Source organism: Cimex lectularius, unplaced genomic scaffold (assembly GCF_000648675.2).
Source record: "Cimex lectularius strain Harlan isolate CLEC.00 unplaced genomic scaffold, Clec_2.1 scaffold252, whole genome shotgun sequence".
NCBI classification, from domain to species: domain Eukaryota; kingdom Metazoa; phylum Arthropoda; class Insecta; order Hemiptera; family Cimicidae; genus Cimex; species Cimex lectularius.
The window spans coordinates 642363-653622 of NW_019392777.1; the positions used below are offsets into that span (position 1 = coordinate 642363).

Genomic DNA, 11260 nt, shown 5'->3' on the forward strand with positions numbered 1-11260 from the left:
AGAATGGCCAAAAAACTACAATAATTATCAAAATTAGGGTGTACCTACATAAAAGAATGGAATAGCAAAAAGGTGATATTGACCACGCAATAATGGTTTGCAAATAGTATGCGCTACAAAAAGAATGGTGGTTGGTAAAATCGTAAAATTTAAAAAAAAATCGTAAATCATGGTAAAAAATTGTTTTTACAAGAGTTCGCAACAACAGAGGTATCAACCCTCAGGGTGCCAGTGTTTTTGAAAAAAAAAAAATTTGTAAGTATGTCGGGTTCAAATGCAGGGCTGCTGGATTCAAGCCCGGGACCTTTACCTTACAGTGATGGGCACCGTGTCAACGCCTAAACCGTTGCGGCCACTGATGCCCCCATATACTAACTTATTATGTTGTTATTAATTTATTTGGGTATTTATTTATTTATTCAGGTTTTCTCTAGTTGACTTTGTGTCTGTGTAGATGGGGAGTTTCTGAGTGTTCCTCCAGAGCGAAATATGCTGCGGGTGTGTGGGAGATGTGGATTTTTCCACATTATTTTGATGTTAATGGTTTTTAAAGTCATTGTCTCTTGTTATCGAGAAAGATTATTCCTGAAGTAGAGTAACCAAATGGCAAGCCAGCTGATTCGCCTGGCTAGTTATCCGAATCCCCGTACTGCCCTTTTGGTACTGGGCGGGAGGCATTCCCTCCACATGTTTTATTCAAGCTTTAAAGCCCAGTGGCTGATGCAGAAACCTAAAGCCAGTAAAAAAAAGGTTGTGCGTTGTTTTGAGTGTTAGTAAGATATTGTTTTTTGTATGGTCTCGTGTGATGGACGTTTAGAAAAACATTTTCTTTATCATGCCAACATTTTTTTTACTGAGATCACCTGGGATTTATAACATAGTTTAAATTATACAAATACATATAAGATATACTTATACAATGATTTTCACAATATAAAAATGTTAGGTTTAATCAAAGTATTTGTACTCACTCAAAGTGTGTTTTCTGTGTAGATGTATCACTGTTGTGTGTTGTGTTAGATATTAATGGTTTTTGTTTGGTCCAGTGTGATATACTTTTAGAAAAGCATTTTCTTTATCGTGCCAATGTTTCCATCTTTACAGATATCATCTTCAGGGCCTGGGATTTATAAATTTTGTTTAAATTATACAAATACATACAAGATTTGACTATGAATTTAAGTAATGATTTACACACTATAGACACACTATTGTACTGTGTGTGTTTTCAACTGTTGTCATGTTAGTGAGATATTATTTTTTGTTTATGTTTGATTTTAAGAGAGTAGGAAAGGACGTAAGGATAGAACTTCATTTTTCTGTGAAGAGTCGGGTTCTTCGAGGAGAAAGGGACCAACAATGGAAAAAAGGAGGAATGGCTTATCGTTTGGACCTGGTTAGTCTTTCAGGATTATTATAGGCGGGATTATTAGGGAAAGGAGGGATAAATTCTTTACTTTTAACAATTAGAAAAATATTTCTAATAATAATAAATAATTACTATTCTAATAAATTAGAAAAATTAACATAAAAGTCGTAGCGCCAGGTAGACAATTGGAAGAAACAAAATGGCTACCTGAAAGTAAACATTTAGGTTATATTATAAAAAAATTGAAAGGTCATCAAAGATTATAAATACATTTATATAATAACAATAAAAAACTGATTGTTGTTTAAAGTACTGAAATTAAATGACACATTTAACGGCAATCCTTGTTAGTATAGAATCGAGCAGAGATGTTGACAATGCTTCAGTTTCTTTGATTCCGTATACTTCCTTGATCTTTGACACAGATGCCTGGGGGAGGAACGGTCTCGATGCAACTGGCCATGCCAGGGCAGAACGCATGAGGTCCGCCTTCGGACCGAACCTGACCAACACCATCTCCCTGTCCGACGGTTCGGCCCCGAAAGTCCTCAGGCTTTGCGTGATGTTCTTCGACGGTGATAGGTTGTACAGCAATTCCGAGTAGACGTTCCTCGTTATGAGAGTGCCGGAGTTCTTGGCGGCGAGGGCCCGGTGGGCGGCGGTCAGGAGCTGCTTCGCGTCGACGACGAGGATCCTCTTCACCAGGCAGCAATCGAGCTCACCTTTAGACAGGAGGGCTTGGAGTGTGTCGTCCTCGACCGCGATACAAGCTATATTCGTCTCCACACCGAGTACAGTGAAACTCACGACGTGTTCCTCGTTCATCTTCTTAACCCAAACGTTGTTATTACCTCTCTTACCTCGAGAACCGTTTCAATTATAATTTTTTTTTATTTAAAAATACAACGAACAACCTAAAATACAGTTTAAGTAAAAAACAACGATTTGTAAACAGCTTTATCAAGTCATGTAATGTTAATGAAGGTTTTATCTACTGTTATCTTGATAATAACAGGTGTACCAACATTACCAAGTCGAAAGACTAAAAGCAATTTTAAAAAATTACAAATATACAACATATATGAGAATAATTACAAACCACACTTGCCATTTTACACATTTCAGTATAAAAAGACATTGATGGGTGAATTAAAGACATTTAAATACCATCTAGCCCTAGAATTATAACAAAAACTATAAAACAATTCACACCCTTTTTTCCAAAATTAAGCATCCCAAACTTATAACAAATAAGTCTGATGTAATTTACAATTTTATCTCAACTAAAAACCTCAATTAATTGTAATATATTAATTGGTCAACCGGACCACGAAATTAGTGAATTTAAGTAATTTACAATATCAATTGTAAAAATTGTCGGGCAATTTACATCGGAATTATATTTCAATACCTGGAAAAGAGGGTAAAACAACATATCTATGATTGCAAAAAATATTAACTTAACATAACTATAATATAAACATAACTTTTTAGAAATGGTTTACATCAACAGAGATAAACACAGCATCAATTACCGAACAGGCATACTTAAATCAGCCGCAGCTAAGCTAATATCATAAACCAAATTTGATATCAATAACATATGATACAACGTATAAAACAATTATTCAGAAATCGTGAGATGCGGTCTGGTGTGATGTAGGTTTCAGAAAACCATTTTCTTTATCGTGCCAACATTTAGATCTTTATTGAGATCATCTTCAGGGCCTGGGATTTACAAACATTGTTTACATTTAACAAATACATGTAGGATGTGGAAAAAGTTAATTTATACAATGCAAAATATATTGGTTTATATTCAATCAAAGTATTTCTACTCAGTCAAAGTGTTTGTCTTTTGTGTAATTGTGCCATTCTTGCGTATCGGTTAAGAGTGCCAGTGCAATATTGCTGTTTTATTTCCTTATGTCCTTTCAGGATTATATAGAAAGGGATAAATAGGAAAAGAAAAGTTAAATTGTTGGAAAATTAGACTATGTGAAAAATATTTGATGTGTGGAATGTGATGTGATGATATATGTACATTATCTATATTGAATTTGATTAATGATATTGGTGTATAAGAATTCACTATAGTTATAAGATTAACTATCAAAACAAATCTCATCTGACGCGTGGATGGCTGCCAACATTAAACCCATGCAATCAAGGTAGCCAACATGGAAAACAATATTTATTAAACTTTACGTTTAACTGTTAGCTTAAATATACAATGTTTACGTAACAAAGCGATTAACTATCAATAATTAACAATAATATATTTTCCTTAATTGTTTACATGTGAAGATTTTAATTTTAAATAACCGGACTTGTCAAGGACGATTGAAATTAATTGTACAGAAAAGAGTATTCAATGAATCACAAACTTATCGAAAGTAGAGAACAATTTTAAACATTCATTTAAAAAAATTAAGAAAATTATAAAATAGAAGGTTTGATGACTTACCTTGGACCTCATTTTCCTTCTTCGAGGTCTTAACGCCTTCTGAACAACTAACATCTGGCTTATTAAAAACAAAAGCAGGTCTGCCAATATTAAACCCAGAAAATACAGGAGTACCAACAGATTGTTTTCCTCAATTTCATTATTAAAATGTGCAATATTTACACAATAAAACAGTTAAGTAAGGTGAATTTAGAATTTGGTGAATACTTCCAGTAAAACCATTTTTTTTTTTTTTTTTTTTTTTTAACTAGCATTAATAAGTTAGCCCCCGAAGAAGAACAAGCTCCAAGGTAAGACATACATTCTAAAATCTTAATTAATGATAGTTAATTTTTTTATTTAAATACTGTACCTAATAATTTAAAAAGGATTGTTTTCTGTGTAGGCACCCATGTATATTATGGGTTTTAATGTTGGCAAACCTGCTTTTTTTATTTAAATAAGCCAGATCAGATGTCGGTTGTTCAGTATGCTGCAAGACCCCGAAGAAGAAGACGGTCCAAGGTAAGTCATCAAACTTTTATATTAATTATTTTAAGTGAAAAATTCAACGTTTAAAAATGTTCTCTGTTTTTGACAAGTTTGTGATTTATTGAATGCTCTTTTCTGTAAAATTTAATTTCAATCATTTTTCACGAGTCTGGTTATTGAAAATTCACAAATAAACAATTAAGAAAATAATACGTTCTAAAATTTTAATTAATGTTAAGTGTTTAATTAAGGAGGGAAAATTCAAAAGGTGAGGTTGAGATGGGAAGTTAGTGTTTGAGTGGATCGAGGTCATGACAGCTCAAGTGGTAGAGCAGCGGTATATCTAGCCAAAGATCGTGAGTTCGAATCCCGCTTGTGACACTGACTTTTTTTATCTCAACTAAAAACCTTAATTAATTGAAATTTTAATTTTTTATTTTAAATATTGTACCTAATAGTTTAAAAATGTATTGCTTTGTATGTTGGCAGACCTGATTTTGTATTTAAATAAGCCAGACCAGATGTTGATTCAGAAGGCTGCAAGACCCCAAAGAAGGAAATCCAAGGTGAGTCACGTTCTATATAATTATTATAAATGAAAAATTCATTGTTAAAAAATGTTCACTGCTTTCGATAAGTTTGTGATTCTTTGAATTTTTTTTTTACTATTTGATTTTTTTGACATGGCTGGTTGGTAAAGTAAAACAATCCCTGTTGTACATGATGGTTTAGGCTCAACTACTTTGAGCATCGTGGACGAAAGATCAAACCACTTTACAATCCTTTTTTTTCATATCATTCAAAATTAAAAGGCTATGCTGAGATTCAAACCGAAGACTACTATGGTACTGGGGCAATATGTCTGACCCACTCAGACATTGCTGTACCCAACTTTGGTACCCACTTCAGTTGTTTAATATTACAATCCTCACAAATAAACACCCGATAAATAATACATAATTTTATTTTAATTAATGCTAGCCAATTGTTTTATTATTTAAATATTGTGCCTTTAAACTAATAGATTAAGTGGACAATTTCAAAAGTACTGTTTTCTGTATGAGTTTTGGTTGTTGAGTTTGGGTATTGTAGGTTAGCAGCCCTGATTTCAATGTGTTCACAAACTCATACGCCAAAGCCCACCATCAAACAACTTTTTGTTTTAAAATATTTACTATTTCAGATTTGACCACTTATTTCGAACCTCCTTATTTTTCAGCTTCTATTGGGCTGGTGCAAAAATAATGCAGATTTTGAAAAGGCAGTTGAAACTATTTTTCATTTTTATAAGATAAAGAAAATTTATTCAAAATATTTTCTGTCACAATCTATACATCTTTGTCAACATGCAATAAGCACTTTTATTCAGCTGACATAAAAACCTTTATTTTGACTTACAAGAGTCTTGGAAGGGGTATTCACTGCGTTTTCTAAAAATTTTATCTTTCAAGATTTTATCAAATGCTTAAAAAAGTGGAAGTCTGTCGGTGAGAGTTTCATATCCTAAGTCCTTACGTTCTGTGCATTACAACATGTGGCCTGGCATTGTCGTGAAGCAAAATCGGCCCCTTACAGTTTACTGATACTGGACAAAGACATTGCAGTTTTCTGTGCATTTTGTCAATTTATTGGCAATATTTCTCTGCTGTGATAGTTTTGGCATAATTCAGGAAATTATAGGGAACCAGCAGTATACCACCAAATAGTCACCATAAACATTTTTGTGTGCAGGTTCGGTTTCGGGAAGTATTATGGTGCTTCATCGTTGTCCAACCACTAACCTGTACACTTCCTGTTGTACTGAATCCATCTCTCATTGCACGTGATGATTCGATCGAGAAAAGGATCATTTTGGCAACAGAAGATACGAGCAAATTTCGAAGTGTCAATTTATTTGGGCTTCCGTTATTGATTTTCTTTACCAATTTGCTCCAGATGGCAAACAAAAGTTGAGTGGTCTACATTAGGCCTTTTGCAATTTTCCATGTTGTCTTACGTAAATTTTGTTCAGACAATGTTTTGAGTTGGTCGTTGTCCACAACAGGCCTACCGAGACCTTCCCTGTCTTCGAGATTGAAATCACTGAAAAAAAAATTCCCTGAAACATTCCACATTCACTTAATCTGATTTTTTCCTTGAGAAAATTGGGCAAATAAGAAAACAGCAACATTAAACCAATTTTTATTATTTTTGTTAAATTTTTATCAGTTGAAATAACAATCCTCATCTAAGTAAACAGTCTAAAGTGGAGGTAAGACGAGATAGTTTTTCTTTCCACTTTTATTTTATTTTATAATATTTACACAAAAAGGTCTTGTTTTTTTTGGTGGTTTTATTTTATTTATTTATTTTTTTGAAAAAATATAACCTATCTTATAATACAAACTATATCGGGCCAAAGAACTTTATAAAACCTGCGAGAATATTTTTTCTCCTTTTTCTTTTATAAATAAAAAAATAAATTAATTTCTTCAAAGCTGCAGAAGAAATAAATCTTATCTTTTTCGCCTTTTCGTCTTGGCGTTCATTTGTACTTTGCCATTCTGCCACCAAAGGGTAGGTTCGCTGAAAGAAAAAAGTAATTTTAATCTGATCATATTTAATAAAATGAATGAAACTCACCACTCAGTGGAATACGGTATCGGTATGCCGAATACGGCAACAGGGATCTTTTCCATGACTATGAGTGAAAGGCGGTCGTTTATCTCCTCAGGGTTGGGCCAGAATGACTGTATCGGTGTCGGGTTATTGAGCGCTTCCTGTTTCGCGTTTTTCTTCAGCTCTCGCTCTTTCAGTTTCTCTATCCTCCTTTCCTCTCTTATCCTCTGGACATCCCACCTTTGAATAATAATAATAATATAGTTACTATTATTAGTATTACAAGTATATGTACAGGCTTATATTAACAATTAAAAAAAAAAAAAAATATAAATATATATAAAAAAATAAAATAAATCTACCGTTTCCTCCTTTTTTCATCAATTGCGAGCCTGAAATGACGCCTTGCGAACACATCATCGCTCAGGTTTTCAGTCCCATCAATTGTGAAACAGCTTGTGTATGCTTTTATCGTCCACTTTGGCACCTCGAGTGTTGTAACTTTGAACGGCTCTGACGATGGGATCATCGGTGTCAATTTCTCTCCAACAGACGTATAATAGGCACTCGATGTCACGGTCAGTTTGCTGAATCGTTGGAGGAGCGGCCCAATCGACGCTTCACTTTGCATCTTCAAGGAGTGCGCGAGGTTGTGCACTTGTAACTCCTTACCGTCATCTAGAACTAATTTTCATCAAAATATGTTAACATATTGGGGAAAAAAAAGTTTAAAATGCCTTACATTTATTACGTTTTTTTTTCTTTTCCTTGTCCGAATGGTCTTTCTTCTCGTCTTTAGGCTTTTTTTTCTTCCGGGCCGGGTCATTCGCCTCGCCCTCTAGCCTCTGCCGCTTCCCCATCCTTTCAATGCTTTTGTCATGGATCATGAACTCTTTCTTCACGCCGCCGGCGCTCCCGAGTCTTGACCTCTTCTGGTGGACGTTGCGCATCTTCGTGAGCGAAACACGCCTCCCCATCCTGTGAATCCTCTTCTTGAGCTGGAATATGTATTTGCATATTAGTATTATTGAAATTATTAAACCATTACAAGACTGACGGGGTATGACCTTCCTATCAATATTGATCGTTTTTAATTGTTTGTGTATTTTATTTATTCCTGGGATAGACAGAGGCTTTTCTCCTAAGTCTGAGACCGCAATGAACAAAACCAAGCATATTATGAAGGGTTTTCCCACAGTTTGATGGATGACCATGTGGCATTCAGCTGCGTCCATCATGGTGTGGAATTTGCTTTTGTAAATATATGGGGTATGTCACTCATAGCCATATTCTACCGTACAATGAAAGACGTGTGCAGTCTCCAGCATCATTACCGGATGCACCAGGCACAATACGATAGGGATAGGGATAAAAGAGGCGGCCACAAGGCCCACTGCACCTCGACCTGCAAAGATCTATTGTGCTCCCCTGTTTTTTTTAACTCACTGGCCAGATTCAGGTTGTTAATCAGCCTCCATAGCTGTGCCAGTGGCTCCTTAGTGTAGGAGTTTGCTTGCGGTTTTTCTTGTCTTAGTTACACGATCTGATTATAGACCTTCACAGTGTTTCTTCTGTCTGTACTCCCATCCAGTGCACGTGCTTTCTTAAGTGGCCATGTCCTGTCAAGAGTCCGACCAGAATCCTGGGTCAGTTGCGGTTGCCTTCCAGTTATTCTTTTGTAAGTTTTGCGGATGGTCCTTTTATGCATCTCTTTGCCTCATACCTGTGGTATTGTTCCACCAGGATCCATTTTAAGATGTATCTCTTTTGTGGCAGGCTAAGCCATAGTAGGATTCAGGACCCAGAGAGTCTATGTTGGCTCCCTCTTTGGCCCCAGGGACCGACCCATGCCAAGGTCGGGTCATTTGTGTCACTGACTTCCGTCAGAGCCTCCGTGCAGTTTCAAACACTTTGCCTTCATTTCGTATGAGGCTAGACATCCTTGATCAAGTGATCAGGACGGATCCTGGAAGGGGATTTGTGCCTGCCAAGATGGGGACGGTTTTCCCACCGTCGTAGAGATAAAATGTATTAAACCGAAATTTTACTAAAACTTGTGTTAATGTTTAAAAAAATCATATTTTTTTAAATTTGTTTTGTTTATTTTATAACCTTCCCCACCGGTTACCACAATAATGCAATCACAGTGAAAACTTGTATTAAAAATAAACAATGGTAGTTTGTTCATTATTTATTATTCTATAATGTAATAGTTATAGATTCAAGAAATTAAAACTTGTTATTATTGATCAAGATGGGTTGATTGTTTGTCTCTTTTCCACAAATACGGGAAAAAACATGGCAGCTTGAGGGAAACAACGCCACTGGGTCAAATGTTATATGTTTTAAATTGTTATTAACATTATTTATTTGATTTGTCCTTGTTTGTTTTGTTTATAAGATTGTTATTGTTTTGTATAAACGGGCTAAACTTACCATTTCGTTTTCGTGTCTTAAATCGCTGATCGTCTTGTCTTTCGAGTTCAAGTGAACGTACATCTGTTGGATGTAGTCGAGGTCGGCGAGTAGTAGGTCTTTCATCCTGTCCCTCTCGTCGGCCGGGGTCGGTTCGGGCTCGCCGGCCGGCGGTTCGTCCTCCTGGGTTTCGCCCTCCGGGCCGTCCCTCTGGTCGTCTGCCGTCAACGCCATATCGTCCCGTTTGCGAGATGAGGCTGTGGCGGTTTTCTTCTATTTTCCGTCCAGGGGAAAAAAGAAAAAGAACGAGAAAGAAATAGATTTCGAATTTTTCAGCAAAGATCAAAATCAACCGGCATGCCGAAAGCCGTCTTGGAAATAAAAATAGAGAAAAGAATGTCAATATCCAGGAGGAAATACTGCTCCGGAGACGGTTTCGTCGATTCTACCTTCCGTCAACCCACTAGGATTGTATATTTCAAAATCGTACTTTTCTTTTTACGCCTATTCGAGGGAAAAAGGTTCGGAAAACTCCGGAAAAACTCAAAATTGGGAGAAAAAACACGCCTTTTATCGTAAACAAACACCCGAACAAGCCACACTTTTATTTTTAACCGAAACCGAGAGATGCGCCCCGAATACGTTCAGGTTATGTTGTCCCCTACGACTACGGGCGCTACACAACTTTCGACACATTTCAACCCACTTAAACACCGACAAAAACCCCAAACTGAAAAATAAAATTATAAAACCCCATTAAAGTATAATTACAATATGAAGAAAAAAAGGAAGAAAATCAATCGGCCTCCGTAACTGTAACGGCCATGCCGACCAAGCGCGGGAAATTCGAATCTCCGTTGAAAAACTAAACTCTTCCATTATTGATTTTATTTTAATATTAATCACCACAATATTAACATAAAAACAATAATAATTGAGGAAATGCGGCCTAAATTTTTATTCCAAACGAAAATTTCTTAATAACTCAATTTTGTATTAGCTTATGGATGGTTAGGAAACTTCCTATCAAACGAATAGGAGGGAAGAGGTTATCATCTGTCGACTCAGAATTGGACACACAAGAATAACACACGGGTTCTTGATGGAAGGTACTGACCCTCCTGTCTGCCTATGTGGTGAACGCCTAACCATCGAACACATCTTGTGCCCCCCCAAGGAACTGCCAATGGTTTTACACATCTTCCTTACACCTCCCACTTAAACAACTCCTACAGGATAAGCAGCAAATGGTTGACAAAATCATCGGGTATCTAAAAAAAATAAATAAAACTATACAACTATATATAACAAGAACATTACATTAACACACAAATAACATAAGCAACAAAATTAGGCTGGCTGTACGCGCTCCCCAGAACTGACACACATACGAATCCACATACACACACTCACACACCACTGTACATACGCACACATAGCTACATAAAGGCAATGATAGCACTTGCTGGTTTTTTGCCTATTTAAAAAAAATTGTATTAGTTTGATCCAACAGGTTTAATTAAAAGGTCGTTTGAAAAGTCGGTACTCTTACGATGAAAAGAGATTTCAATTAATTATGATATAATTATTTATCTAAATGGTAGATTGTACTAACGTTTTCATTTAAAGAAGTGGTTAAATATAACAAAAGTTGGTTGGACAAAGCAGATTATATGCAGGTTTCAATAATGCTAATTAGTTTTAATGGGGCAAAGTAGGTTATTCAGGGGTTTCAACGTAACAAAATAAAATAAGTGATTCACCTGAGTTAATTAAGACAAATTCCTTATAATTAGGTAATACTCAAGTTTCAGTTGACAAAGCAGATTATACACAGGTTTCAACAGAACAAGATGTATTAAACATCCTAGCGCGGGAAATTCAAATCTCCGTTGAAAAACTAAACTTCTCCATTATTGATTATATTTTGGTGGTTTCAA

General features: G+C 35.7%; 2 protein-coding genes across 3 annotated transcripts; both read right to left on the minus strand.

Annotated features, from left to right (window-relative positions):
- Positions 1–1573: 1573 nt before the first annotated feature.
- LOC106673596 (EKC/KEOPS complex subunit TPRKB-like) lies at positions 1574–2355 on the minus strand. Its single transcript, XM_014405745.2, has one exon. The coding sequence runs from the start codon at positions 2192–2194 to the stop codon at positions 1688–1690; it is 507 nt and encodes a 168-aa protein (XP_014261231.1). The 5' UTR covers positions 2195–2355; the 3' UTR covers positions 1574–1687.
- A 4117-nt stretch (positions 2356–6472) lies between these two features.
- Positions 6473–10093, minus strand: LOC106673608 (male-specific lethal 1-like 1). 2 transcript variants are annotated; one of them, XM_014405775.2, is made up of 5 exons: positions 9342–10093; positions 7648–7903; positions 7268–7589; positions 6930–7145; positions 6473–6872 (listed from the first exon to the last, which is right to left on the minus strand). In XM_014405775.2, exons 1-5 carry the CDS (start codon positions 9552–9554, stop codon positions 6803–6805), a joined length of 1077 nt encoding a protein of 358 aa, XP_014261261.1. In that variant the 5' UTR covers positions 9555–10093; the 3' UTR covers positions 6473–6802. The 2 variants fall into 2 exon arrangements, with proteins under 2 accessions (XP_014261261.1, XP_014261262.1); XM_014405776.2 differs by having other exon boundaries at positions 7268–7583; positions 9342–10087.
- Positions 10094–11260: the final 1167 nt, after the last annotated feature.

Bases quoted from the DNA above. Each gene is read 5' to 3' on its own strand.
- LOC106673608 (XM_014405775.2), bottom strand. From the start codon at position 9,554: ATGGCGTTGACGGCAGACGACCAGAGGGACGGCCCGGAGGGCGAAACC. The intron at 7,146-7,267 runs GTAGATTTATTT...TATTATTCAAAG, and splicing joins GATGAAAAAAGGAGGAAACG to GTGGGATGTCCAGAGGATAA. The intron at 6,873-6,929 runs GTGAGTTTCATT...TTTTTCTTTCAG, and splicing joins ATACCGTATTCCACTGAGTG to CGAACCTACCCTTTGGTGGC.
- LOC106673596 (XM_014405745.2), bottom strand. From the start codon at position 2,194: ATGAACGAGGAACACGTCGTGAGTTTCACTGTACTCGGTGTGGAGACG.